The 26,859-nt window shown below is 32.2% G+C and overlaps 2 protein-coding genes across 9 annotated transcripts; one reads left to right on the top strand and one right to left on the bottom strand.

Annotated features, from left to right (window-relative positions):
• Positions 1 to 948: 948 nt before the first annotated feature.
• LOC109814227 (Tetratricopeptide repeat (TPR)-like superfamily protein) lies at positions 949 to 5,703 on the bottom strand. Of its 6 annotated transcripts, XR_014429494.1 has the most exons (4): positions 3,703 to 5,703; positions 3,475 to 3,590; positions 3,359 to 3,410; positions 949 to 3,217 (listed from the first exon to the last, which is right to left on the bottom strand). XR_014429494.1 is itself a non-coding variant. In XM_020378596.3 (2 exons), the coding sequence occupies exon 1, from the start codon at positions 5,670 to 5,672 to the stop codon at positions 3,726 to 3,728; it is 1,947 nt and encodes a 648-aa protein (XP_020234185.1). In that variant the 5' UTR covers positions 5,673 to 5,703; the 3' UTR covers positions 949 to 3,590; positions 3,703 to 3,725. The 6 variants fall into 6 exon arrangements, 2 of the variants coding, with proteins under 2 accessions (XP_020234185.1, XP_020234195.1); XR_002241060.3 differs by having other exon boundaries at positions 3,359 to 3,590; XR_014429493.1 differs by having other exon boundaries at positions 949 to 3,410.
• An 11,351-nt stretch (positions 5,704 to 17,054) lies between these two features.
• On the top strand, positions 17,055 to 24,029 carry LOC109818245 (Homeodomain-like superfamily protein). 3 transcript variants are annotated; one of them, XM_020383690.3, is made up of 8 exons: positions 17,055 to 17,358; positions 19,149 to 19,256; positions 19,350 to 20,009; positions 20,919 to 20,998; positions 21,529 to 22,014; positions 22,119 to 22,202; positions 22,320 to 22,408; positions 22,774 to 23,634. In XM_020383690.3, exons 1-8 carry the CDS (start codon positions 17,352 to 17,354, stop codon positions 22,829 to 22,831), a joined length of 1,572 nt encoding a protein of 523 aa, XP_020239279.1. In that variant the 5' UTR covers positions 17,055 to 17,351; the 3' UTR covers positions 22,832 to 23,634. The 3 variants fall into 3 exon arrangements, with proteins under 3 accessions (XP_020239279.1, XP_020239286.1, XP_020239272.1); XM_020383697.3 differs by lacking the exon at positions 22,774 to 23,634 and adding an exon at positions 23,643 to 24,029 and having other exon boundaries at positions 17,056 to 17,358; positions 21,619 to 22,014; XM_020383683.3 differs by lacking the exon at positions 22,774 to 23,634 and adding an exon at positions 23,643 to 24,029 and having other exon boundaries at positions 17,056 to 17,358.
• The last annotated feature ends 2,830 nt before the right edge of the window (positions 24,030 to 26,859 follow it).

Genomic DNA, 26,859 nt, shown 5'->3' with positions numbered 1-26,859 from the left:
TCAGTTACAATATTGATCTTTAGTAATAAAATCCAACCAATCATCGCACAATATCTAAACAAACTTTCAATTTTAGAATTTAAAATAAAAAACTTAAAATTAAATAACAAACATAAACATTAGGATAAAAAAAATACCAACGTAACTATCTTTTTTCTGTTGTGTTCTTGTAAAACACGATGATTATCTCAATTTATCTCATGACAAGAGGATTCACCCTATGATTTCATTCTTTGCACTTCAACAATTTATGTCAATGGACACTAAAAGTCAATGACAACAAAGGATTTTTACAATTAATAAAATTAAATTAAATAAATGTCATCGTGTAAAATGAAAAAAAGGATAAAAAATAACATTTAAAAATAGAAAAGGATAAAACTACTAACATTTAAAAAATAGAAAAAAGATAAAATTTGATACTTCCCTCTATTTTTTCATAAAATTCGAAAAGCACAAAAAATAAACTTTTAAAAGGAATTATAAAATCTCAATTTTTCCCTCAAAGTTTGAGGCAGAAGAATTTTTCATCTCCCACAGTGCAGTAAATTATTTCCCTTCTACATTCTATTTTCTTTGACATGTATAATTCTCATCTAATTTTATAGGCATTCATATTGTTTAACTCTTCTTGCCAATTTTTTTCCAGGATGGTATATTAATTCATGTGATAGATATTGCTTTTTTTTTCCTCGCCTTTTTTTTTGTTTCGTACGCAAAAATTGTGAAATAGGTGACATGTATTATATTTTTATCATTTAAACATATTTAAATCATTTGTAGGACAAACATTGAGGCCAATGAATGTCAACCAATTGAAATTAATGAGCCCCAAAATATTTTTCTTGGTCAAGTTGTTAACAGAAAATACGAATCTTATAATTTATACCAAGAACAAGCCTTCAAAATGGGTTTTAGTGCAAGAAAGGGAAAAGAGTTGTACTGTGATAAAATAAAAAGAACACACGTTTGAAAGAATTTTATTGCATAGAAAGTGCATTTTATCATAATCTAATCCATTGCACTTTCTCATCTAAACTGTGCAGCAATATTTTAGAGAAATTAAATCTAAGACAACTCATGGTAGCTCACTAGAACACAGTAGCATGATTTTGTTGTACCAATGTCAACACTCAAGAGTCAAGAGCCTCAAAGACAACATGCCATCTACTGCTCCCTGGTGAAAAGCAAGCATGTGTGTTAAAGTGTCGACTGATTTGCTTGTGTAAAGGTTGGTGTTTCTAATGCTCTTCATATTTCAAATATTGTCCCAATCTCCCGTAACGTCAAATGTTATGAGTAAGTTTTGCAATTGCAAATATATGACATGCGCCCTCGATGCATTAGGCCCCCACTTGCGTACATTACCATAAGTATTGTTGATATTCTTCTAATAGAATTGAAATTTTATTTTGACAATACACGGTGACATTTAATGAAATCTTAAATTATGCATACTAAGGTGAAACTCTTATTTTGATTGTACAACACCACCAACAATACATATGACACGGGATCTAAAATTTTATCCACAATAAAATCTATGACCTTCAGGTCACAAGGCAGATGCAGCTAATGCTCTATAACATTTACATCCCTCTTAACCAGTAGACAACCAACAGAATAACAATAAGGAACGAGTTTGAAACTGGGAAAGCAAATTCATATGGATCATCAACAAAAATAAAAAAAAGTTTCTACAATTTGTTGCTTGCTTTTCTAACTGTCAAAAAACATACCCAGAAATGGATATATGATTATGCATGTGTTTGAATACTAGTTCTCACACATTTCAATGCACCTAAATGGAAAAGGTTCTCTCATGTTAGATTGAAATCATTGGCCGTTAGTGTGTTGAAACAGAAATCCAAACACACTATATTGGTCTAACCAGCCACTGCCAATTCCATATCATTTCTGCATATTTGTCAAATAAACTTCAATTGTCATGGAATTTCTGCATTAAAATTAACTTGAACCAGACCTTAGGGGGGGACCGGTGATCATGCTCATACTACTTTAGAGCAAGAAAAAGGAATGCTTCAACTCCCATGCTACTTTTCACAATTACAATGACTTCAAGGCTTCCCCTTCAATAAAACAGAAAGTATGAATTCCATGTAGGTGATGTATATTGTGTTCAATAATGTTAGAAACCACAAACAGAATTAAGGAAAAATAGTAGTGAACAACAATCACTACTAAGAAAATCAGTGTATTATGAAGCATAAAAGGAGAATATAGCGGAATAGTAATTCCCACTGTCCAGAGCAATGCTCCTTCAGAGGCACAAATGCTCTCTGCCCATAATCAACTTCAACCTTTCCAATCCCCTATCTCTTCCCTTCTGAACCTTATAACAGAATTCCCTTCACAACTGAAAACCTACTACTCTCTCTCCCGCTTGACCCGGAACTCTGTTGTCTTCTCCTTTAAGTTCAACCCATTTATCAGGAAACTGAAATTGCATGCTTTGTTTCTTCCAATCAACCCACATGCTGCCAAGAGAGGCTAGCCACGAAATTCCAAGTACCAGATCTATCCCTTCTAGTTCGAAAGGGAATGTATCCACAGGAAGTGTGATAGCTCCCAACTCCAACCCTCAGCCTTTACAAGTGCCTTGGGCTATGGCCTTGTAGCCATCACCCATATTTATCCGCTTTGGACGAGTCTCTTCTACTGAGAACCCCAAAGCCGCTACCAACTTTGAAGATATAAAATTGTGTGTGGCGCTACTGTCAACTAATATGTGAATTGGTACTCCTTTCACAAACCCCTTCAATTTCATGGTCTGTGGTTTCCAACTCAAATCTAGAATCAAGCTCCCCAAGTGTATCACACTACATTAGCTTCTCCCCAAGTGGCGCCACCATCCAATTCTGTTTCTTCCTCCCCTTCTGTTGTCAATACATTAGCTTCTCCTTCCTCTTCATCACTGTATTATGAAGCATAAAAGGAGAATACAGAGGAATAGTAATTCCCACTGTCCAGAGCAACCCTCCTTCAGAGACACAAACGCTCTCTACCCATAACCAACTTCAACCTTTCCAATCCTCTCTCCCCCTTCCCTTTCGGACACTATTATAGAATTCCCTTCACAACCCAAAGCCTACTACTCTCTCTACCACCTCAACACTCACTCCTTTTCTTGTTTCTTCTGGAATAAACCCTCCAAATTATGGGCCTCAAAATTGGGCCCGAGTCCACATTTGGTGTGCTGACAAATAATAAAGGTTAGGTTAATATAACCAATGAAGCAATTTAGCTCTTACAATAGCAATCCCAACCCACAATAGTGTTTACCCAATTGCATTTCCTCCCTGTTAAGTAATCCCAATTCCATGTAAAATATACTTACAAAAACATTAGTATGAAGTTCATGAAAGATGGTAGAGTACACCTCCTGGCTCCTGCAAACAATGATTGGAAATTAGAAACATGGATGGGTTGCATTTCCAAGCATCCAAAACATACAAGATCCCTTTGCTCAAATTGAAAGTCACAAGATAGAATCTCATTTCCAAGCATCCATCATGGTTGTGCTTCATGTGATATGTAGAACCAGACACAGACATGGTCCACAACTAGACCTAATAACAGATAACGAACATACATCTGAATAAGTAAAATCATCACAGCAATACAAAATTAATGCTTACAACAGAATGAGGCAAATTAAGTAAACACTATAGAATGTCCAACCTTTAGATAACAAACCGTATGTCTTAGAATTTATCATCTGGCACAAATCCCCTTTGCAGCATTTCATCATGGAAGCGGAATGCTTCTTTCAGGTTGTCTAGAGAGACATGCCCGTTTATCATTGCCGTGTATGTTGCTCTATCAGGATTGATTCCACTGTCAATCATCTTGCGTAACACCATCTCAGCCTCATGCATTCTCCCTTGCCTACAATATCCACCAAGAATTGCATTATATGTGACAACATCAGGCACTAGCCCTCGTTCTTCCATGCTATTAACCAAGACAAAAGCCCTGTCAAAATTCTCTTCCTTCACAAACCCATTAATAAGTGTATTATACGAAATGCAATCAGGAGAAACTCCTTCCATAATCATCTTGTTCAAGAACTCGCTTGCCTTCGACACATTGCCAGCACGCAAAAAGCCCTTTATAACAGTGTTGCATGTAACCAGAGTAGGCCTAACACCTTTTTCCATCATATCATCCCACACCCTGAATGCCTCCCCCATAAGACCTAAACTGCAAAACCCATTTATCAAAATGCTAAACGATACATAGTTGGGCAATATTCCCCTGCTTACCATATCACCCCACAACTCCTTAGCTCTCTCCATTTCACCAATCTTGCAAAAACCATCCATCAAAGTATTATAAGTCACAACATCAGGCTTCAGGCTCCTTTGTGTCATGCTCTCAAACAAACCAAGAGCCCTATTCATGTTCCCATCCTTACAATATCCACGAATAAGCGTTGTAAGAGTGTAGTAATCAGGAAAAACTCCCCTTTCCACCATCTCCCTGAACAACTCATCAGCATCACCAAGCATCTTCCCCTTGCACAATCCATTCAACAAAGTGTTATAAGTAACCACGTCCATCACACAACCCCGCGCAACCATCTCGTTGCGCACATTCAACGCCTCAGCCACATTGCCATTCCTGCAATACCCATCAATGAGAATAGTATAAATCACAGTATCAGCAACCAACCCAGCACCCTTCAACTTCCTAAAATACTCCAACGCCCTATCAAAGCACCCATTCCTGGAGAACACCCCAATCACAGAACCAAAACTAATCAAATCAGGAACAACACCATAACCCAACATTTCATCAAAAACCCTCTCAGCTTCACGAACATCATCCTTCCTACAACTCTCCACCAACAAGGGATTAAACGTGGCAGCATCAGGACTCAACCCCACCCCCAACATCTCATCCAAGACACCCCTCGCTCTCTCGTACATCCCCTTCTTACACAACCCATTGATAATTGCATTGTAAGTATAAACCCCAGGCTTCAACCCTAGACCCCGCATCGAGTTCAGCAACTCGAATGCCTCTGACTCGTTCCCCATAAGAGAATGCGCGTTGATGAGCGTGTTGTAGGTGACGACATCGGGGAAAACCCCTTTAGCTTCCATTTGGGAGAAAAAAGCCTTAACTTTGTGGAACTTACCGTCTTTGCACAATGCATTGACCATGATGTTGAGAGTGAACACGTTAACCCTTGCGCCGCTTGAGACGACGTCGTCGAAGACCGCCCACGCCAGGTCAACCCAGCTCGCTTTGACGAGCGCCGCGAGAAGCGCGTTAGAGGCGTTGATGGAGATGGGGAAGCCGCGCTGCCTTAGCAGGCGGAAGGCTTCGGAACCTTCTCGAAGCTTCCGGGCCTGGACGTAGGTTCTTATGAGCAAGTCGCAGACGGTGGCGGTGGCGGTGGCGGCGTCGGAGGGGGATGCAGGGAGGAGGGAATCGATTATTTGGGGGCGGGAGACGCCGCGCTTGCGGATGGTTCGAAGGAGGAGGGCCTGCGCTTCTGGAAGGTTCCGGGCACAGATGAGATCGTGAAGGGTGGGATTGGGATGTGCGTGAGTGGAGTTGGCATGACATGGATTGAGGAAGGAAGAGAAAGGTCTCAGAGTTTGTGTTTTGAGAAGGTTTTGTGTCTGCAGTGCCTTGGCCATTGTTGCACACAGAAGAACCACTACCTGGTGAGACCACTAATTTATGATGATGATTTCAATAATTTTTTCATAATACTAATAAGAAAATTAAATTTAATTGTTTTTTTCCATAAATTAAACATAATCTTTTTGGAACTAAATGATAAATATTTTACAAATTAATTTAAATATAAACTAATTTTATTTTATTAAAGAGATATTTTTTCATTTTCTTTATATAAAAAATTTATACAATCTTTTTATTTTACTTTGAAATATCATTTATTTGAACAATGTCCTTTTAAACTGAATAATCTCTAGTTTGTGTCTTCTTGATGTAAAACTTGACAAATTTTTATGAATTGTGAGAATTTTCTATTACATCATCTTTTAGAATAATTATTGTAACTAGTTTCAAAGTGTTCTAAAATTCTATTTAGAATAAACTTGAATATAAGTTTTTCACTTTTTCTTCCTTCTCGTGTTATTGTATCTACTAAATACAAGATATCTTGAATAAATGTAAAGTTAAAATTGTAGTTTGTATAATTGTTCATATAAACAAATTTTTCTTCAACCTTTGATATACTTTCAAATTACTTTTAGCATTTATGTTATCTTTCAAAGCCAATTTTTTTCTTTCCAACTCTTGATCACGAAGAGAAACACTACTCTCTACATTAAGATTTCTTTCATGACCTATGTAAACTATCATATTATTATAATTCCAAGCATTATCATAATGATTGGTTATGATTTTAGGGTTTAGGGTTTAAGATTTATCATATTACTATAATTCCAATTATAAATCCTAAACCCTAAAATCACAACTAATCGTTATAATGATACTTGGCATTCTAGTAATATAGTGATTTACATAGGTCATGAGAGAAACCTTAATGTGAAGAGTGTTATTTCTCTTCATGGTCAAGAATTGGAAAGAGAAAATTTGACTTTGAAAGATAACATAGATACTAAAAACACTTTGAAGGTATATTAAAGGTTGAAGAAAAATTTGATGGTATGGACAATTATACAAACTACAATTTTAACTTATCATTTGTTTAAGATATCTTGTATTTAGTAGATATAATGACACAAAAAGAAAAAGAAAAAAAGCAAAAAATTTGTGTTCAAATTTACATTGAATATAATTTTTGAATAATTACAAACTAATTGCACTAGTTTCTCTTAAGGATGATGTTATGGATAATGCTTACAATTTAATGATATTTGCAAGTTTTACTCCAAAAAAAAATACAAATCTAGAAGTTATTTAGTTCAAAAGGGCATTATTGAAATAAATGATATTTCAAAATAAAAAAGAAAAAAATAGTATGATTTTTTTATTTATTATATAAATTTCTATGAATATATTTTTTTAACACTTTTAGAAGATAAAATAAAAAAAAATGAAATAATTTATTTATAAAATAAAATTAGTTTGCATTTAAATTAATTTGTAAAATATTTCTCATTCAGTTTTTCAAAAAATTATTAAAAAAATTATTTTATTTTTTTTATTAACATTATGAAAATTTTACTCAAATACTCATAATCATAAATTATTGGACATAAAAAGACTATTAATTTCAAATATTATTTTAAAATTTATATTAACATTAATTTTATTATGTTGATATCATAAGATATAATATATTAACATATCCGACCAATTCATTTTTATTTAATAATAAATCCTTTTAAAAATATCAAACTTAATTTAAAAAATATATATAATAATATACATAAAAGAACTGAAAAATATTTTGAATATTTTCATTGAAATTAATTTTTAAAAACACTCATTCATGATGATTATTATAATTTATAAGTTATATATGTAATAAATAGTATTTAGATTATCACCTTTATTGATTAACTTAATTATGATATATTATTAGTTTTATAATAAAATAAAATATTGTTAAATTAATAATAAGAATTAAGAAATAAAATATAGAAAGTGAATGGTTAACTATAGTCTTGTAAAAAAAATTGAAAGAAATGAGATTTAAAGTTAACAAAACAAAAAATAGAGAGGATAAAGAAAGAAGAAGAAGGTGGTAATGGTAAGTAGAGGAGCTTTGTTAGAAGTCTTTTTTTGTGGGAATGTTTTCAAGTAAAAATAAATTAGGAGAGTAAAGATTATCCAATGATGTGAGTGGTGGAATTGTCCTTAAACCTCTAAGGGTTATAATATATAAGTGATTTTAGGGGTTGTTAACACTCATAAGCGAATGTTGATAAACATGGTTGTGTAATTGTTGCTTAAACTCATTGCTAAATTTTGTTGATTTATGCTTATTAAATGTGTTTGTCTCTTTAGGGATAGGGTTCATATGCGTTGATTTGGAGATTGTGTATTTGGGTTTTTCAATACAAAATGTGCTTATATATGCATTCCATACTTACTTTATAAGTTATTGAGGGCACACTACCTGTTAAGAAAGTAATAAAAATGTACTTTTTAATCAAGATTTAAGAAGGACATGTTCAATACCATGAGATTTGCAACATGGAAAAAAAAAATTATTTTACCTTATCCAAGTGATTAATTAGTAAAAGATATCTAATGCCCCAAAAATATATTTTATATATCTCATATGGATTAGAAGTGAAAGAAACCACTTTAGTCACGTCACTATTTTGAACTTGTCCTATAAATATCAAATATACATTGTACATATAGAGACTATTGTGACTTAACAATCTTATGGAGTGTTTTCCTCCCAAGTTCTCTAACTAACTTCAATATCCTATAATATTTCCAAGTGTTAAAGATTAATATTTGAGCTTTGAACCCGTCTTATGACATGATTGAAGTGAGTGAGATCTATTGGAATGACCTAGCTTTGTCCTTACATTGTATGACACAATTACTAGCAGCAAAAAAATCTCACTCAAGACTATAGACATACAAATACTAGAGCATGTATTATATTATGAACATATAGAAGAAATCAATTGAATAAATAGATGCAATATAAATATAGTAATCCAAAAATTTTAAATTATACATCATAAGTTATCGGTCAAACAACTATAATTGTGTATACAAATCTACCACCACAGGTAGTCAACAAAATGTCCTCCAGCTCATGCACCTCTAAGTGGCCTTCTTAACAACACTTCAACCCTATCTTTATCCTTCTTCCATATCACGTATGATCATCATGAATCATACCCGTGGAAACATGCAATGATAAGCTAAAGTAAAAAGAAATAACATAAATATAGGACATCACATCATCAAATCATATTTTGCAACATAATAATAAAGCATCACAATACATCTCATATAACATCACAACAACAATTTTAACTCAACACAACAAAAAATTTATCACAGTTCAACACAACATATGAATAACACAATCAACTCAACACACCATATGCTTAACACAACAACTACATGTATCGTCACACATTTCAACTGAAAAATATATTGCAGCACAAGATGAACAGTTTAAGTGGTTTGATTCTATTGAAGTAACAACATAGAGTGATCTTTTTAGACTTGCTAGATCAATAATAAATTGAATATAAATCCATAATACAACAACTTAGTTTCTCGTATGTCACTGATTAAACAAGGAAGTGCAGTACTAATGTCAGAGTATAACAGTTAGGTATGGGCCTACCATGACATTATTTAGCTTAACCAAAACTCTTATGGGATTAGTCTACTCACTACTCCCAAAATACTACAATCTTTCGATACTCGGTTAGGAACTAAGTTATCAACTTCGTACTTTACTTAATTGGTCATTTGTAATCAGTATAACTCGACCTGACCCCTATATTGTGGTCACTTCATACATGTGTGTCTCGACCTTATCTACACACGATACCAACAAAGTCCTACAGGAGAAACAACACAACATTAACTTAAATGGTCAATTTTCCAAGAAGGGTTTTCAACAAATTTGGGTTATCGAATCACTTCAACATAATATCCACACAATGAGACATGCAACTTTTGAAAAATATATCCTTTAGTTTTAAGTGGTCAACACAACTCGATAACACGACAACAAAAATCAACACATGCAACATCAAATAGCAAGTATATACATCACAATCAACTCAATAATATACTCAAATCCAACATGCAAACAAGATTTTGCAAATAATCAATGATTTTGGCCAACAACTCAAAAACCTTATTTCTAAATTTCTCCTTACTTCGAATTTATCAACACAACCACACACCAATTAGATTTGACACTACACACAACTCATAATTTCCCTACCCATCCTTAATACATCCAACTCAAATTTTTTTTAACTTCCCTCACCTCAGGTAGCTTGGATGTGAGGTAGAAGATAAAGGAAGATTGGGGCTCTACATGAAATCAACTGCTTGATTCAAGGTTCCCATCACCTGAACCACAACAACACAACTTAAAAAGGATTGAAAGAAAAATAAAAGAAGATTAAGAGAAAAAAAGCTCACAAACTAAATACATTCTCTCTAAAATCCTCTTTATAGAAAGTCGAGGGAAATGAGTTTATGAGGCTATGTTCAAAACAAAAACTTTATATAGTTTTTCCTCCAAGGTCAAATTAGATCTCTGCTTAAAGAACCCCCTCTTGACACCATTGAAGCTCTAAAGGAATCTTCAGAATTTCAAACCTCTCAACATTGACAACTCAACTTAACAATATAAAGTAATTAAGGTTAATATAATATTATTACAACCTATAGTGTTACATCTATTCTCAACCACTTTTTTTTTTAGTTTTTGGCTGTAGTCTAAAAAGGTTTTGCTTGAAAAAATATTTGGGTGATTACTAGAAGAGGAAAGATAAATACTACTTGTTAAATTAAAAATGTTTGTCGATAGAGGTAATCATATCATGTAGGGAAACTAAATATTTGATTAAACTAAGACAAAAAATATACTTTTGGTTTTGGTTTTGGTTTTTTTTTTAGTTTCATTTTGGTCTAATCAATTTAAAAAAATTTCACTTTAGTTTCTTAATGTTGAGTGTTGGAGTTCTCCACACACATGTCTTTACATTAGTATGATATTGATCACTTTGGACATAAGCCCTCATAATTTTATTTTTAGTCATATTCTAAAAGACTTTATACCGATGAAAATTATGCGTATTTTGTAAACCTCCTATCAATTTTTTTTTCTTTTCATTTGAGTATTCAATGATGACCTTTAGAGTTTAACCACACCTACCAGTTCTAGATATTTGCATTTTTGTTAGCTCGCATCAATGAAACATGGTGTTTGATTTGACCCCTACATCATCACGAAAACTTTAAACACAAGGGATCTCATGCTTAGATTCACTATTTTTCATTGTCAAATACTCATCTGAAACTCAAAATTGGTCACTTAATTGACCATCAATTCTATTATCGAGCACTAAAGATTTTCCATACACATGTCTATCAATTGGTATGATATTATCAACTTTAAACCTAAACTCTCATAATATTACACAAGAATCATTAGTATTTTAATATATAGAGTTTGATTATTACAATAATAAAAATTAATATTTTCAATATAATAAATTTATTACTATTATTTTATAATATAAAACTAAAATTTATGTAGGATTAAAATATTTAAAAGATTGATTTAATCGTAATATTATGGAAATAGATAATAAAATTTACATGACAAAATCTTATTTTATAATTTATAATAGATTTTGGATAACATAATAGATATTATTGCTTGGTTAAAATAAAAAACACATCATTATTTTTAAAAATATATTTATTTATGTAAAATTCTTATTTATTTATTTATTTATACAAAACAACTTATTTTATATTTGTTTTCTAAATAATTTAGTTTTCACCATTTTATAATTATCACATCAAATTAATAGGAGAATATGTAATTGCACAATAACATATGTAAAGTGTGATTGAAGGAAGAAATATAAAAAAAGAAATAAAAAACCAATAAAACGAACAATGAGTTTATGAGTTAAAAACAATAATTAATAAGAAGAAAAAAATATTTACTAATAATTTATTTTATAATTTTGTCATTAATTGTGAACTTTCCGGTAGAGTCTATAATAAAAAGAAAGTACATAAAAATAGTGTGTCCAACGAATAGTTGAAAGAAAAAAAAAAAAGAATAGTATATATTGATCACAAATATCCTAATTAACATGAATAATCAAATTATTTTAATGTTTCAACTTTATCAGATACTGAAAAATATGACTAAAAAATAATAGAACATGTAAGGCGTAGAGGAAAATAAGAAATAATAAATAAATAAAGAAATATAAATATCAAATAAAAAATTGAACAATAAGATGCAAATAATAACAGAAAAAAAAAATAACATACACATAATTTTTCTTTTATTTTGGTTATTATTAACGAACTTTGCAGAAGAGTCATTTCTATAATTAAACAAAAAATAGTGCATCCAAGAGATGGTTGAAGGGAAAGAAGAAAAATATACATAAGTCGCAATTATCAATAATCTAATTATTTTAGTATTTTTGTTTTTTTTCGAATCCTTAATTTTGTTTAAGCGTGGATCAATCATTATCGTTAAACCACATGTTTAGAATTTATTATTTTAATATTTGTTACTTCAATATGCAAGAACTTTAAGAGATTATAAAATATGAGATGAATTAGAGTATATATATATATATATATATATATATATATATATATATATATTAGTTTTAAATTCAGTATAGATAATTTTTATATTTTTATGAATTAAAATATAATATCATTAAGTGAAATACTTTTTGATAAATCAAATTAAATTGAATAGAATTATTTATAAAAATAATTGGCTTAATTGAATTTTTGATCCCTCAAATAATGTAATTGGGCAATTTTGATCCCCAAAGTTTTAATTGGGTAATTTTAGTCCCTAAAAGATTGCAATTGTGCGATTTTGGTCTTTCAATCTTTAATTGAACAATTTTAGTTCCTCAAATATCATAATCGTGCGATTTTAGTCTCTCCCATTAAAAATTAAATAATTTTAATATATATATATATATACAATGTTTTTATTTATTAATAATAAATATATATCATTTGATGCATATTATAATTTTCTTCAATGCATCAAATGATATATATTTATTATTAATAAATAAATAAAATTTATATATTATTATTTTTATAATATTACTGATAAATTAATATCAATAACATTATTAGTATATTTATAGATAAACTAATAATTTGATAAATATAATTTATTATATATTAATATACTTTTACAAAAATATAAGTATATTATTAGTATTTTGTTATATATTTATATTTTTGTAAAATTATATTAATATATACTAAGTCATATTTATCAAATTATTAGTTTATCTATAAATATACTAAAAATATTATTGATATTAATTTATCAGTAATATTAAAATACTAATAATATATAAATTTTATTTATTTAGTAATAATAAATATATACCATTTGATATATTAACAAAAAATTATAATATATATTAACTTAAATAAGAAAACAATTGTATAACTTTAAAACATCATATATATATATATATGTATATATATATAAATTCTAAAATTACTAAATTTTTAATGAGAAAGACTAAAATCGCATAATTATAATAGTTGAGGGACTAAAACTGTTCAATAAAAAATTAAGGGACTAAAATTACACAATTACAATATTTTAAGGACTAAAATTACTCAATTAAAACATTGAGGATCAAAATTGCACAATTGCAATACTTGAGGGATCAAAAACACAATTAAGCCAAAACAATTTGTTGATTTGATTATTTTTCAAAACAATTTAATTTTATAACTTAGATGAATTTATTGACTGGGGACCGAAACCTTTTAGAGTCCTTGACTGTTGGAGATGCGAATCTGGGTTTGGTGATTTTGTTAAGGAGCAATGGCAAAATCTACAAGTAGATGGGAGAGTGGCTTTTGTATTGAAGGAAAAGTTAAAAGGATTGAAAAATATTTTGCGGGTTTGGAATAAACAATCATTCGACCAACTGGATACACAAATTGAGGAGGCTAGTCGGCTCGCTCACTATTTGGATCTTAAGTCAGAAGAAGGAATTCTATGTGATGTGGACATTCAGCTTAAAAGGGAGTGGCGTGCTAAAACCTTTCATCTGTTGTCACAAAAAGAAAGTCTATTGTTTCAGAAATCTAGATTGCGATGGTTACGTGAAGGAGATGCTAATACAAGTTTCTACCATGCTTGCATTAACAAGCGGCGGATGCGGAACATGGTGCGATCTGTAGTGGTGAACAGTGAGCGTCATTCTGATCCTATAGCTCTCAAGGAGGCATTTCGGGGATTTTTTGAAATGCACTTCAAGGAAAAGTCAAGCCAAAGGCTATCTTTGGATGGTGTGAATTTCAAGACTTTGTCTGAATAAGATATGGTTTCTTTGGTATTGCCTTTCTCTGAGGAAGAAGTGAAAGAAGTTGTATGGGATTGTGATGGTTCCAAAAGTCCAGGCCCAAACGGTTTTAATTTTAATTTTATTAAAGACTTTTGGGAGGTTGTCAAGGTAGATTTTTTGGCTTTTATCAATGAGTTTCATGCAAATGGAAAATTAGTGAAGGGTTCCAATAGCTCTTTTATCGTTCTAATCCCAAAGATTGAGAGCTCTCAGAGAGTTGAAGACTACAGACCAATTTCCCTAATTGGTTGTATGTATAAGGTGGTGGCAAAATTGTTGGCTAACAGATTGAGGGCAATAATAGGTAACGTTATTTCAGATTGTCAATCAGCCTTTATACAAGGAAGATCTATTTTTGATGGAATTTTGGTTGCCAATGAGATTATTGAGGAGATTAGAAGGAAGAAAAGTAAATGCTTGCTTTTTAAAGTTGATTTTGAAAAGGCATATGATTCAGTTAATTGGGAGTTCCTTCAGTACATGATGGAAAGGATGGATTTTCCGTTAAAATGGAGGAAATGGATTGCTGAATGTGTGAGCACTACAAGAATTTTTGTACTATTAAATGGCAGTCCCACTGGTGAGTTTGGGGTTGGCAAGGGACTAAGACAAGGAGATCCGCTTGCTCCATTTCTATTTCTTATAGTTGCTGAGGGCCTTAATGCATTGATGAGCAAAGCTGTGGAACGTCATGTGCTTAGTGGCTATTCAGTTGGACACCAGTCAGTTAATGTGTCTCACCTTCAATATGCAGATGACACTTTGATTATTGGTGGAGCATCTTCACATAATGTTTGGGCGATAAAATCCATCTTACAGATTTTTGAGTTGGTGGCGGGTCTCAAAGTTAATTTTCATAAAAGTAAGCTCTTTGGGTTCAATATTAATATTGAAGTGTTAAACTTGATGGCTCAGTTTCTAAACTGTAAGGTTGGTTCTTTACCTTTTTGCTATTTGGGGTTACCTCTTGGGGCAAATCCACGTTGTATCAAAACTTGGGAGCCCGTGATTTCTAAAGTGAAGAAGAGGTTATCAAAATGGAAGTCTTTAACTTTGTCCTTTGGTGGGTGTAGTGTCCTATTGAAATCAGTCCTTAATTCCATTCCGATCTACTATCTTTCTTTCTTCAAGGCTCCTCAAGGCATCATTTCTAAACTTGAATCTCTTTTTAAACTCTTTCTTTGGGGAGGGGATGAAAATCATAGGAAAATTGCTTGGGTGGCTTGGCAAGAGGTGTGTAGGGGAAAGGAACATGGTGGGTTGGGAATTCTAGACCTTAGAGCATTTAACCTTGCTCTCCTTAAAAAGTGGAGATAGCGAATGTTAGTTGAAAAGGGTAGGTTTTGGCATAGGGTTGTCACTTCTATTTATGGGGAGGGTTGTTTTTAGGGGACTGGTGATAAAGTACAAAGTTCAAAGTGGTGGGTTGATCTGTGGACCATTGATTCTGCTCCATACGCATCATTTGATTGGTTCTCTTCTAGGTGTACCAAGGTGGTGGGGGATGGTCGAAATACCTTTTTTTGGAAGGATGGTTGGAGTGGTCAGGGATCTCTTTGTAATCGATATAGTAGATTGTTCTCTATAGCTTCTGACAAGGATGTATCAGTCGCAAACATGGTGCTTTGGAGGGATGGAGGTTTTGAGTGGATTTGGTCTTGGCGTAGGAGTCTATTTCAATGGGAATTAGATTTATTATCACAATTAGCTGCTGATTTAGGATCAACTGTCTTAAAGAATGATTTTTGTGATAGGTGGTGTTGGAAGGATTCTAATGATGAGATATATAATGTGAAATCAGCATACAAGATGGTGATTAATGATGGTATCTACACAGATTTTCCGCTTCATAAATTTCTCTGGTCTAGTTGTGTACCGTCTAAAGTATCAGGTTTTGCTTGGAAGGCCTTGCTGAATAGAATACCAAGTAAATGTAACTTAATTAAGCAGAAGGTTCTTAATATTTCTGCTAGTGGATGTGCTTGGTGTGGTGAAGATTTGGAGAATACCTTTCACCTTTTATTCGGATGTTATTATGCCTATTCTGTATGGTTATCTATTTTTGATTGGTTTGGTGTTTCAACAGTTTTACACAATTCCTGTCATGAAAAATTTGCTCATTTTATTGGAGTTCCTAGATGCAATGGTAGAGATAGGATGAGGTGGTCTATGGTTTGGTTAGCCACAATTTGGTCTCTGTGGCTTGCTATAAATGATGTCATTTTTAAAGACAAGGTGGTGACAATTACGGATTTAGTGGAATTAATCAAACTACGTAGCTGGAATTGGATTAAGACCAAAGATAAGTCATTTTTTTACCCATTCTCAGTGTGGTTTTCTTCCCCCGATGTTTGCCTTAACTTCTGGAATAATGATTATTTCTGATTCTGTACACACCATGGTGTTAGTTTTGTATCTGATTTTTTGATTACTGAACTTGTTTGATTATTAGATGACATTTTAAGGTCCTAGTTTTGTAATGGTGGTAGACATTACAATCTGGTTATTACCTTTTGTATGGATTATGTCAGATTTTGTTTAGGTGACTCTGTATTTTGTAATTGGTTGGAGTACCCCTTGTACTCCTCTTAATTTATTTTGCTTATAAAAAAAAAAAAACTTAGATGAATTTATTTTTGGATAAGTTAAGTTTAGTTTTTTTAACATCTGCCATAGTTTAGTTTTAAATTTAGTGTAGATAATTTTTATATTTTATAAATTAAAAAATAATATCATTAAACAAAATGCTTTCTAACAAATTAAATTAAACCAAATAGAACTACTTTATAAAATTAATTTGATTGATTGGATTTTTTTCTCAAAGCGATTTAATAAAAAAAAAATATTATTATTGTTATCTTGATTAAGATTGGCAGTTTCAATAGTTAAATTCCAGGAAAAAAAATGCGATTAAAATATAGTTATAAGTTTTAAAATGCATTTTACTTTATTTAGTGGAAGCAAATCTGATTTATTTATTTAGGAGGAATGCAGAGATTGATTGGAACAAGCAAGCAAAATACGACATACGACGAATTGAATTTGTTTCTTATTCTTCTTCTTCTTCTTCTCCCTTTGTCTTTCCGTCTTCACCAGAAGCTCCTTTCTCTGTTCCTAAGCCGAGTTAAGGGGTCAAATTGAAACCGCATTCAATTCCGACTTAATGTTGCATTCTCTCTTCCTTTTCCCTCTCGCTTTTCTCACAAGCCACTGAAAATCCTCGCACCTTTGCCCACAAAACTTTAACAGAAACACCGTTTTTCGCCGCAATTCCTCACCCCCATGGAAGGTATTGTCTTTTCTTCTTCAACTTTGGCCTCATCACGGATTTGGGTATTTGATTTAGTGCTTGATTTTTCTCAGATTACTTCAATTTTCGTGCTTTGAAATTGATGGTTGGAACCCATAATATGGATTGTTTGCATTAGGGTGTTGTGATGGTGGGTATGGCTCCAAGGTCTTCAATTTGGGGTATTTGGGGTCTCGAAAAGTGAGTCAAACTGAAGGGTTCAAATGGGGTTTGATTGATTTTGATCTTAATTGAAATTTAGTATTTCATGTCTTCATACATTATTGTCTTCCTCCTTTTGTTTTTTCTATGGATTGGAGGAGTTTTTGTTTGCTCTGTCAATGGCCATTATCCGGTGTCTAAGTTTGGATCTACTTTCGATGTGGAATGTGTTGAATTGGCCCTTTGTTTCTATTGTTGATCTTCTTCTTTCATTTGCACTTGGTGTTGATTAGCACAAATCACGGGTTCTTCGTCAAAGACTGTAAGATTATAAACTTTTTAAAAAAAAAAAAATTGCTTAGTTGACATTAAAACTTTATAGAAATAAGGAACAGGTAACTGATCGGTTGCAAGTAATGAGTTGGTTGTATCGAAGTTTTATCATATGACAAATGATATCGATGCTAGTGTATAGAATACATTGATATCTTAGAATAGGCATCAATACTTATGATGAACAGATTTCTCTTCCCCCTCTCCAAAATTTGATTTATTTGGTTGTCCTCTTCCCTGATCATTTTAACTGCACAATACTCACTCTTGGAGTTGCAGCTCCCTTCTGCTTTATGATGGGGATTGAATTACATCTAAACAGATGTTATTTAGGATATTAATTTTGATTTCATACTTAGGGTAATTAGTTTGTGTTATCTTTTAGATTTGATTATCATTATCTTATATTTAAGATTATTTTATTTAGTTGGTCTATATATAGACCCCATAGTAGACCTTTTGCAGGTTTTTGCAATTGAATAGTAGCAATTTCTTTTAGAGAGTATCTGAGTTGAGTTGGAGGAATACTCAGTATCTGAAGGAAGTACTCTATGATTTCTTTTATCTTCCTCATACCCCATCACCTTGATATGTTAACCAAATCATACAGTTTAAGCTACACATGTGAATAATCCGTGAGCTCTATCATTATTCTGCTTTATGTAAAAGATACAGTCTACCTTCTGGCTCCATGTCACTGCTACTATGCTGATTGTTGACTTATGATAAATGATAAATTATGTTAAAATGGGACTGGACAGTAGTTTCAATACACTCACAAATTGCAATTCAGCAATTTGATGTTAGCAGGTCTTGCATCATTGCATTTACTAAGAGCTCAGGGACTTACTAAGATAGGATCATGAAATTCGTTACCTATGTGAAATTGTTATTGAAGGATCTATAATATCCTGACAGCTCCCAAATTATGCATTCTCCTTAAAACTTTTTTTTTTAATTGCAAAATCATTCTCTTACAATTATTTGATCAAATCATCTCGCTTATTGATTCAATATTTTAGGAAAGAGACTTTCAGGTTCTTGTCAACATTCACATGTGTAACTTGACTTCAATTGCTAGTGCATGCATCCTTTTCCATGTTGTGATCACTGTTCAACACTTCAGCATATATTTGTATCTTTTGATTCCATAACATTTGTGGATCAATTTGAGCTGTTAATATAACATATGATGTTTCTTGATTGTTTTGTCTTCTTGCATACATTATTATAATTATTTTTTTTCCCATACTAACACATGTAGTAAACTTCCTGTTTTTTCTGTTGGTGTTTAGAATCAAGTGAATTGCAATCAGAAGAAAATAAAGTCTCCAATGAGAAAAATAAGAAAAGAAAACTGAAAACACCGGCCCAACTTTTGGCCTTGGAGAAATTTTATAATGGTAAGAATACTTTTTTTGTCATATATATGGGTGTCAATGCAAAAATAGTAATTTTTGAGGATTTTTATTTTTTATTTTTACCTTTGTCTCCAGAGAAAAAGTATCCCACAGAGGAAATGAAATCAGAACTTGCTGATGAGTTAGGATTGACAGAAAAGCAAATATCTGGATGGTTCTGCCACAGAAGGTTAAAAGATAAAAGAATGATGAAAGATGAAGCCGTTGCTAATGGACGGCAAGATCGTTCAAGCGGTGTCATCCAGGATCGTGGCAGTGGACTTGGGCAAGATTCATGTGGAAGCAGTAAACATGCTGATTACAGGTACTTGGATCCTAAGGAGGTTGAGAGCCATGGCCTCTACAATCACGAATTTTCAGTTGCAGATATGACTCATGGACGTAGGAGCCGTTATCCTGAAAATGTTAGCGGAGTGGATGAGACATCATCTGAGAGCAGCTCATATTTGCAAGAAAGGTTGTTTTCTCAAGGTCAGGATCCATATGATATGGAGCATTCTAGACATCTTACACCTAATGGAGCTCTTCCACCTCTAAATCCCAAAGGTGCCCTTAACATGGGATATAAACCATCAGGATATTTAAAAGTGAAGGGAGAGATAGAACATGCTGCTATAACTGCTGTTAAGAAGCAATTAGGAAGGCATTATCTGGAAGATGGTCCAGTACTTGGTATAGAGTTTGACACACTTCCTCCAGGGGCATTTGAGTGCCAAACTGCAGATCCAGCTAATGGTAGGTTGCACCACATTCTATTTTTCCATTTTTTTTTTAAATGTCTCATTCAATTAGTTTGGTAAGACTGAAATGTTTAGTGTTGAAAATGAAACAATATAATTTGCCATTTTGGGTTAAAGTAATGTGTTGTTGCTCATTAAGTTGTGAAAAAAAAATTATATGCAAGTATTAAAGATAGAACTGGGTGTGATAGGGGATGGGTTGTTTCAAGAACAGTAAATAAGTGTTTTCCACCTAACCTGCATCATGTTTGTATGCTATGCATTGGGATGATTTAGATGCTTTTTAGGGAATTCAAGCAGATGTCTCCTCAGTACTGATACCAATAAGGTCAATGACAATCTCATGATGTTATTTATAAGGTATATATATTAAGAGTACTTGTCAAAAGTTAGTCCCTACCCTTAAGCCAGTGTTTATATGTTATGAGGCTTTTGATATGAAATTTTAGCATCAGAACCAAGTTACCTTAAGAAGTTTACAAAAGCTACAAAGTTTAGTTCCTATATGTAAGTCATTTATCTTTTTTACCTTTACCTGCTGTCTCACTTTTTTATTTGCTTGATATGTATTTGCCCAACACACAACCATGGAGGAAATTGCAATTTTGTTACCCTTAAATGGAGAACTTACTCATAAAGATCGATGCTGCATTTTAAGGTTCATAGCACTGGGGCTTTTTATGTTAATCTGTGTGCAGTGTGCTATTTTATATGTTTCGGACCTTTAGGTCAAGATAGCTTATTTTTTTCTCTTTGGATGCTTTACTATAAATATTTCATCGTAGCTAAGGTGTGAGAGTTTTATTCTCTTTCATTAACTCTATATCATTTTTCTAACTGCATCCAGTCATTTTAAGAATAGATTGAGATTCCTGCATTTATAATCTGATGGATTCTATGGCAGAACCATACTGTGTTGCAAATCCTCCACTTCCGAATTCTCCAGAAATCTCTGCTGCAAAAAGACAACCCAGTCATAGCTCTGTAAGTGACCTTTGTAATGCACTTTTTGTGTTTAAATTATATTATGCATGTTTGAAAGATTGGACAGTGACCTGATTATTTATGTTACAAAATTATGATGAGAAAAATAATTTACTCGCTACTAGCTCTGAATATGTTGACTCTCAAAATCTATGACATTCTTTTGTACTATTTCTCTCTGAAAAAATTGTTTTCAAGTGTTTTCCTACCTGTAACTGACCTTCGATAGTGCTATAAGTCTAACATAAGATCCTGTCACCCCTTAAGAGGAAAGAAAAAATAAAATGTAAGGCGAGACTTTTTCATCATTTAAAGTTATTTTGACTTCAAGGTAAACTTTTAAATGGATTTGAAGCTGTGATTTGCTTTATAAGTACTTACATTAATTTTATACTTGTGCTTGCTCAATGTAAAATCTTTTTATTGCTGTTGAGCACTTTTAAACTCTCCCTGTTTATAAACATAACAACAGCGGTTCTGTGATACAAACATCCCTGCTTTCTCACTCTCTTTTACACGTGTATTTGCAGAGATATGATTCATATTATACTAAATTTAGTTCCCAAGATTCACATATGGAAGGAGCTGACTTTGGCTCCTTGCATGAATCTGATTTCCAGGATAAACAAGATAAGAAAGCCCGCCAGAATATAAAACAAAGGCAAGCTTTCTACGGTTATACCAATCATTTTCCTGGAAGGAACTCTTTCTCAGATTTGTATGAAGACTCTACTGGAGAAGCATCTGGTTATAATAGCACTAAGAATCATAGAATGAGCACTAAGCAAGGTGTTGAGGGGATGAGATCTGATTCTGCTTCTAACCATAGTGATCACTATGAAGAGAAGAAGGTTGCAGTTAAGCATAAAGAATTGATGCTGCATGGTTATGATAACATCAATCCAAAGAATATACAAAGGAGCGAACATGTAAAATCTAAACCTTCTGGTTCAATGCGTAAATCCCGTGTTCCTGTGGATACTGAAGAAAGGGGGTTATCTGCTAGGATGGCAAAGGTTAATTAATATATTTGCCCTATCTCTGTGTTATATTTATATTGATCAATTTATTCTGCTTACAGATGGTTTAAAAAGGCCTATATTTTGTATCAAATGTGCAGGAAGATATGATTAAGGGGGACAGGAAAGCAAAAAATGCATACCGTGATGGAGATGGAGCAGGGATGCTTTCAAATGAAATCATGGTTAGTTTTAGATGTTTAAACTGTCTTTCTGGAGTGTGAGTATTTGATTTCCTATTGAGCTCACTCCTCTCCTTCCGTGCATGTGTATAATGGTGGTTTGTTTTATTATGTGTATAGGTTGCAAAACGAGCTAAAGTTGACCCGCTTCAACAATACCATGTGAAACAAACACCTCTTGCTGAGATGGAACCAAGGAAAATTCAGAGGTGTGTATTTATATGTTTGTTTTTGCCTCTCTTGACCATATGATCACTTGGGTTGTCAATGTAATTTTTTTGAATCATATGCATGTTTATTTAGGTAGCGGTTGACTTGACATTTTTGGGGGAGGGGGGTGTCTCTTCTCCTTAAAAGGGAGAAGATAGGCCAAACATAATTTATAATAAAAAATAAATAAAAAAAGCTTTTAAACAAAAAAGTGGTTTTCTTCTTTTTTATGAACAAACCCCCAAAACAAGAGTTTATATAATAGATAGAAGCTAATTGGAAGAGGTTTTACTTTTAAGAAGAAAAGAAGCCTCAAAAAGTTGGGTCAAATACTATATTAGTAATATTTATTTTTATGATTTAGATTTTTGAAAGGCATGATGAGCAATCAGGCAGTTGGGGAGCCCTCCCTTAAAAGCTAGGGTAGGGGTCAACGGGGGAGAATCAAGCACTTAAGTATTCCATCAAGCATCATATACTACTCGATGCGAGACTTAACCACTCCATAATACCCAAGTCCCTAACATAGCACTGCCTGTGGGAGTTAATGTCTCGGTGGCTGCACTCTATATGCTTCACTTCCTCAACCTTTTTGGTCACCCCCTTTGTTGGTAGCGTTCTCTGAGACACCGGCAACAAGTTGTGATACCAATTAATAAGCATCTGCGCACTCGGGGGTATTCTTCCTTAAAAGTTAGCTGTCAAGGGGGGGGATCCAAGCCACTTAAGTACTCCACCAAGCATCCCATACTACTTAATATGAGACTTAAACACCTCATAATACCCAAGTCCTTATCAAGGCACTAGAAAGTAATGGTTGTTGAAAATCCATTATGATATTTTATTGGCGATGAAGATCAAACATGCAGTGTTGTCCCAATGGTTTCATTGTCGTGTGCTTATTTTGCTTTTAAAAAGTTTTTAATCAAAACTCTAGTAAGCATCTGCTGCTAAAAAGCTTTTTCGAGTAAACGAGGGTCTCTAAACACCAGGTGTGGCTTGGTTGGTTAATTGAGCTCCATGTGCGTGGACAGGACTTCACTTTCAGGGCAAGCATTAAATATTTAAATTCCACTAGAACCACCTTGTGGTCAATTTGAAGGGATTGGTGCCAAACATCATGGTCTTGCCCAATTAACAGTTTCCTATTTCTCCTTAGAAATTTTTGCATCCAAATTGTTATGGGATAGAGACTTTTTGTTTTTTCTCGTAACATAATGTATGATCATGCAGATCTGGTGCAGAGATGCCGTCTAGCTTTAGCGAGGATGAAACTGCTGAAACCAGTTCCTCACTGGATTATTAGGTGCTGTTGGTAGAGATGGTAACATGTGTAAGGGGTTTCTTTAAGCCATTGAGTATGTACAGTCATGCATTTTCCCTGTAACATGGGGGAACCACTGTTCCTGGCAACAATAGCAGTGACTCAGTCTATTTGCTGTTTTTTGTGCTAGCCTATTTGCCATTGTAAAAAAATGAAGAATATGCATTCTGGTTATATTTTTGATGTAAAATCTCATTTCCTGAAGCTGCTTGTGGTAGGTTTAATGCAGCTTATATACTTGTCATTTGTCTTGTATTGGTTTAATTATGGCAGTGCTGCTTTTGGCAATTGGCATCCTTATTTGCTCCATTTTCATCTTTGCTTGGGAGTTAGTTGCTGCTACTTTATGCTTTAATAATTCGTTTTATTAGTCTTGTGTCGCTTACCCCACATTCATGTCTATCTAACGAGGCTATTATTGATTAGTAGGTGGGATTTTAACTTGGTAGCTAGGGTCATTTTTAAAAAGTACTTGTCCCAAAATAAAATAAGGTAAAATCAATTAAGTTTTTTTTTTTGAAAGTTAAATTAGTTTATTATAATTTTATTTTTTTATTATTTTATTTTATAACTATTTATTGTTAATTTTAATTACAGAGGACCTAATTTAAGTGCGAAATCTTTTTAGCTTAACAATAATAAAAGTTTCGTGATGGAAAAACTATTTCTTGTCTCTGATCCTAAAGTAAGCAATCGTCTTTTCTTGGGAGAGTTTAGCTCATTTTATTGGGTATTATTTCACAATTAGCTAGAATAAATTCACGTAACGAGTATAATAATAGTGTTTTTTTTTCCCTTGTTAAACGTAACTTTTTGCGCATCTTTCTGTCAAGTTTGTCAAATATGGACAATCGTTATTTTCAAAGAATATGTTTATAATGTGCAAAAGTAATAATAATAAATATTTTCATGCAATTTTTTATTTTTACAAATCCAGTCTAAGTCTCATAAACTAGTCTAATTTTTAATCTGGACATCAAAGGAAACCAAGTAAAAATTCAGTAAAAACCAACTAAAACCATTCAAAATTAGGTAAGAATCGACTTGAACTCTTTTTTATTTTATTTTAAATTATTCTCAAATGTTATTTAAATAAATAAAGGTTTATATATGAGATCTATATGTGAATTGTCATCAGTATATAACTATTTATTATGATTTAAATCTTGCAAGACGTGTTATATAATCTTTCTATTATAATTTAAATTTTTATTTTTATAATTATAAATTATGCATTAGTTTATCATTTAATTATAGAATATATTATAAATATTTATTTAATTTATATTGAATCAATTCTGGTTTAATAACACTTAAACTAAAACTGTAACACAGTGAACCAAAAAAAAAAACTGAAACTGAAACTGTGAGTACCTTCATCAATTAAATCAGGAATGTCTTCAAAATATTCTATCATTTTCTCCTACCTTCCTCATTTTCCCATGATTAAAAAAATGAAAGTCTTACACGTGATTCTTAAATACTGAATACAAACAATCTCAATTTGGGACAGGCTTTTGTTAGGGTAGGGTGTTTTCGATTTTGGGCCTTTCATTTGTGAATTTGGTTGTGTTTTTGGTCCATCATGATATTAAGATCTCAAATCGGGAAGACCTATAAACCTTTTGTTGGGCCCAAACAAAAATGTTTTCTTAAAATATCTTTAATTTTTTAAATTTTACACTTTCAATATTCAATTTAACATTTTATCTTTCTTTTTTTTCACCCACCTCTTTCCCTCTTCTTTCCAATTTTCATACGTGCTCTCTTTTAATTCTTTCAATTTTTTACATTACTCTATTCTCTTCTCTCTTTCAGTTTTCATACTTTTACTCTCTCTTTCCCCCTCTTTTAGTTTTTACACATATTCGGGACGTAGAGTTGGTGTTCAACAACTTTATAGGTGTGTGTGGCTTTCTTGACAATATCGAAGGTGCTAAGTCAAATGTGCATTTTTTCTTCAAACACTTCCGCTCATTTACATGTTTAGAGAACACAATTAAATTTAGTGTTCCAAATAATTTTAGTGTTCTAAAAAATATTTTTTGAAATATTGAAATTAATATTTCGGAATGTATTTTTTGAAACACTAAATCTAATGTTGTAATTTTTAGAAGTATAAAAGGGAATGATGTGTTAAAAACGCGCATTTGATTCAACACTTTCGAAATTGTCGAGAAAATTACACTTGCCTATAATATCATCGCACACTAGTTCTACGGTCCTGAAAATTGAAAGATATGAAGGGGAAGAGAGTAATGTCGAAATCGAAAGAATTAAAATTACCTACTGAAATAGGTGGAGAGTGAAAAAAGATAAGAGATGCATGTGGAAATTGAAAAGAATAGGAAATGAGGTATGTGAAAAAGAAGAAGAAGAAGTTAAATTGAAAGTTGAAGATATAAAATTAAAAAAATTAAAGAATAAAAAAATGAGTTAGGATATTTTAGATTTTTTTTTAAAAAGTAATGTACTTATAAAAATAAAAAAGGTGTATATATCATGAATCAAAATGCTTTAGGTGATGCGGGTGTAGGTGGTGCAACCAATCTTGAAACTCAATTAATTTGCACATTGAATCAATATTTATTTGAATAAATTTCTCTAGCAATATTTATAGAAAATATTTAAAGAAAAAATAAAATTAACTTCTCTATAAATTAAAATTAATTTATATATAAAATAAAAAAATTTGAAGGAACTAACATAATTTTTTTTTTTTTTTACAATTTAACTTACATATAAGATAATTTTAATTTCTAAAAAAGCTATTTTTATTTTCTTTAGTGTTTTTTCCTCTAATAAACATTTTTAGAAAAATTTATCCTTTACAAAACTCTTAGGCCAAACTGATTATGTAAAATGTTCAAATGTGTAGGTTGTTTAGTGGGAATTGGTTCTTACCTTTTGGAATTTCTTTATCAACCACCAAATTCATGCACAATGGGTACCTCACTAGGAACACAGTTTAATGATGCAAGTCTTAAGTAGTACGTGTGCCTGCCTCTTCTTTATTTTACCCATCAAATTAATAATAGCATGATCTAATTAATTAATACACGCATTATTGGATACGTAAATTAAGATACATGTGATGTGAGGACGGTTTTCATCAATCTTCACAAA

Source organism: Cajanus cajan, chromosome 9 (assembly GCF_000230855.2).
Source record: "Cajanus cajan strain Asha chromosome 9, NIPB_CcT2T_4, whole genome shotgun sequence".
NCBI classification, from domain to species: domain Eukaryota; kingdom Viridiplantae; phylum Streptophyta; class Magnoliopsida; order Fabales; family Fabaceae; genus Cajanus; species Cajanus cajan.
This window is presented reverse-complemented; position numbering and strand designations above follow the sequence as displayed.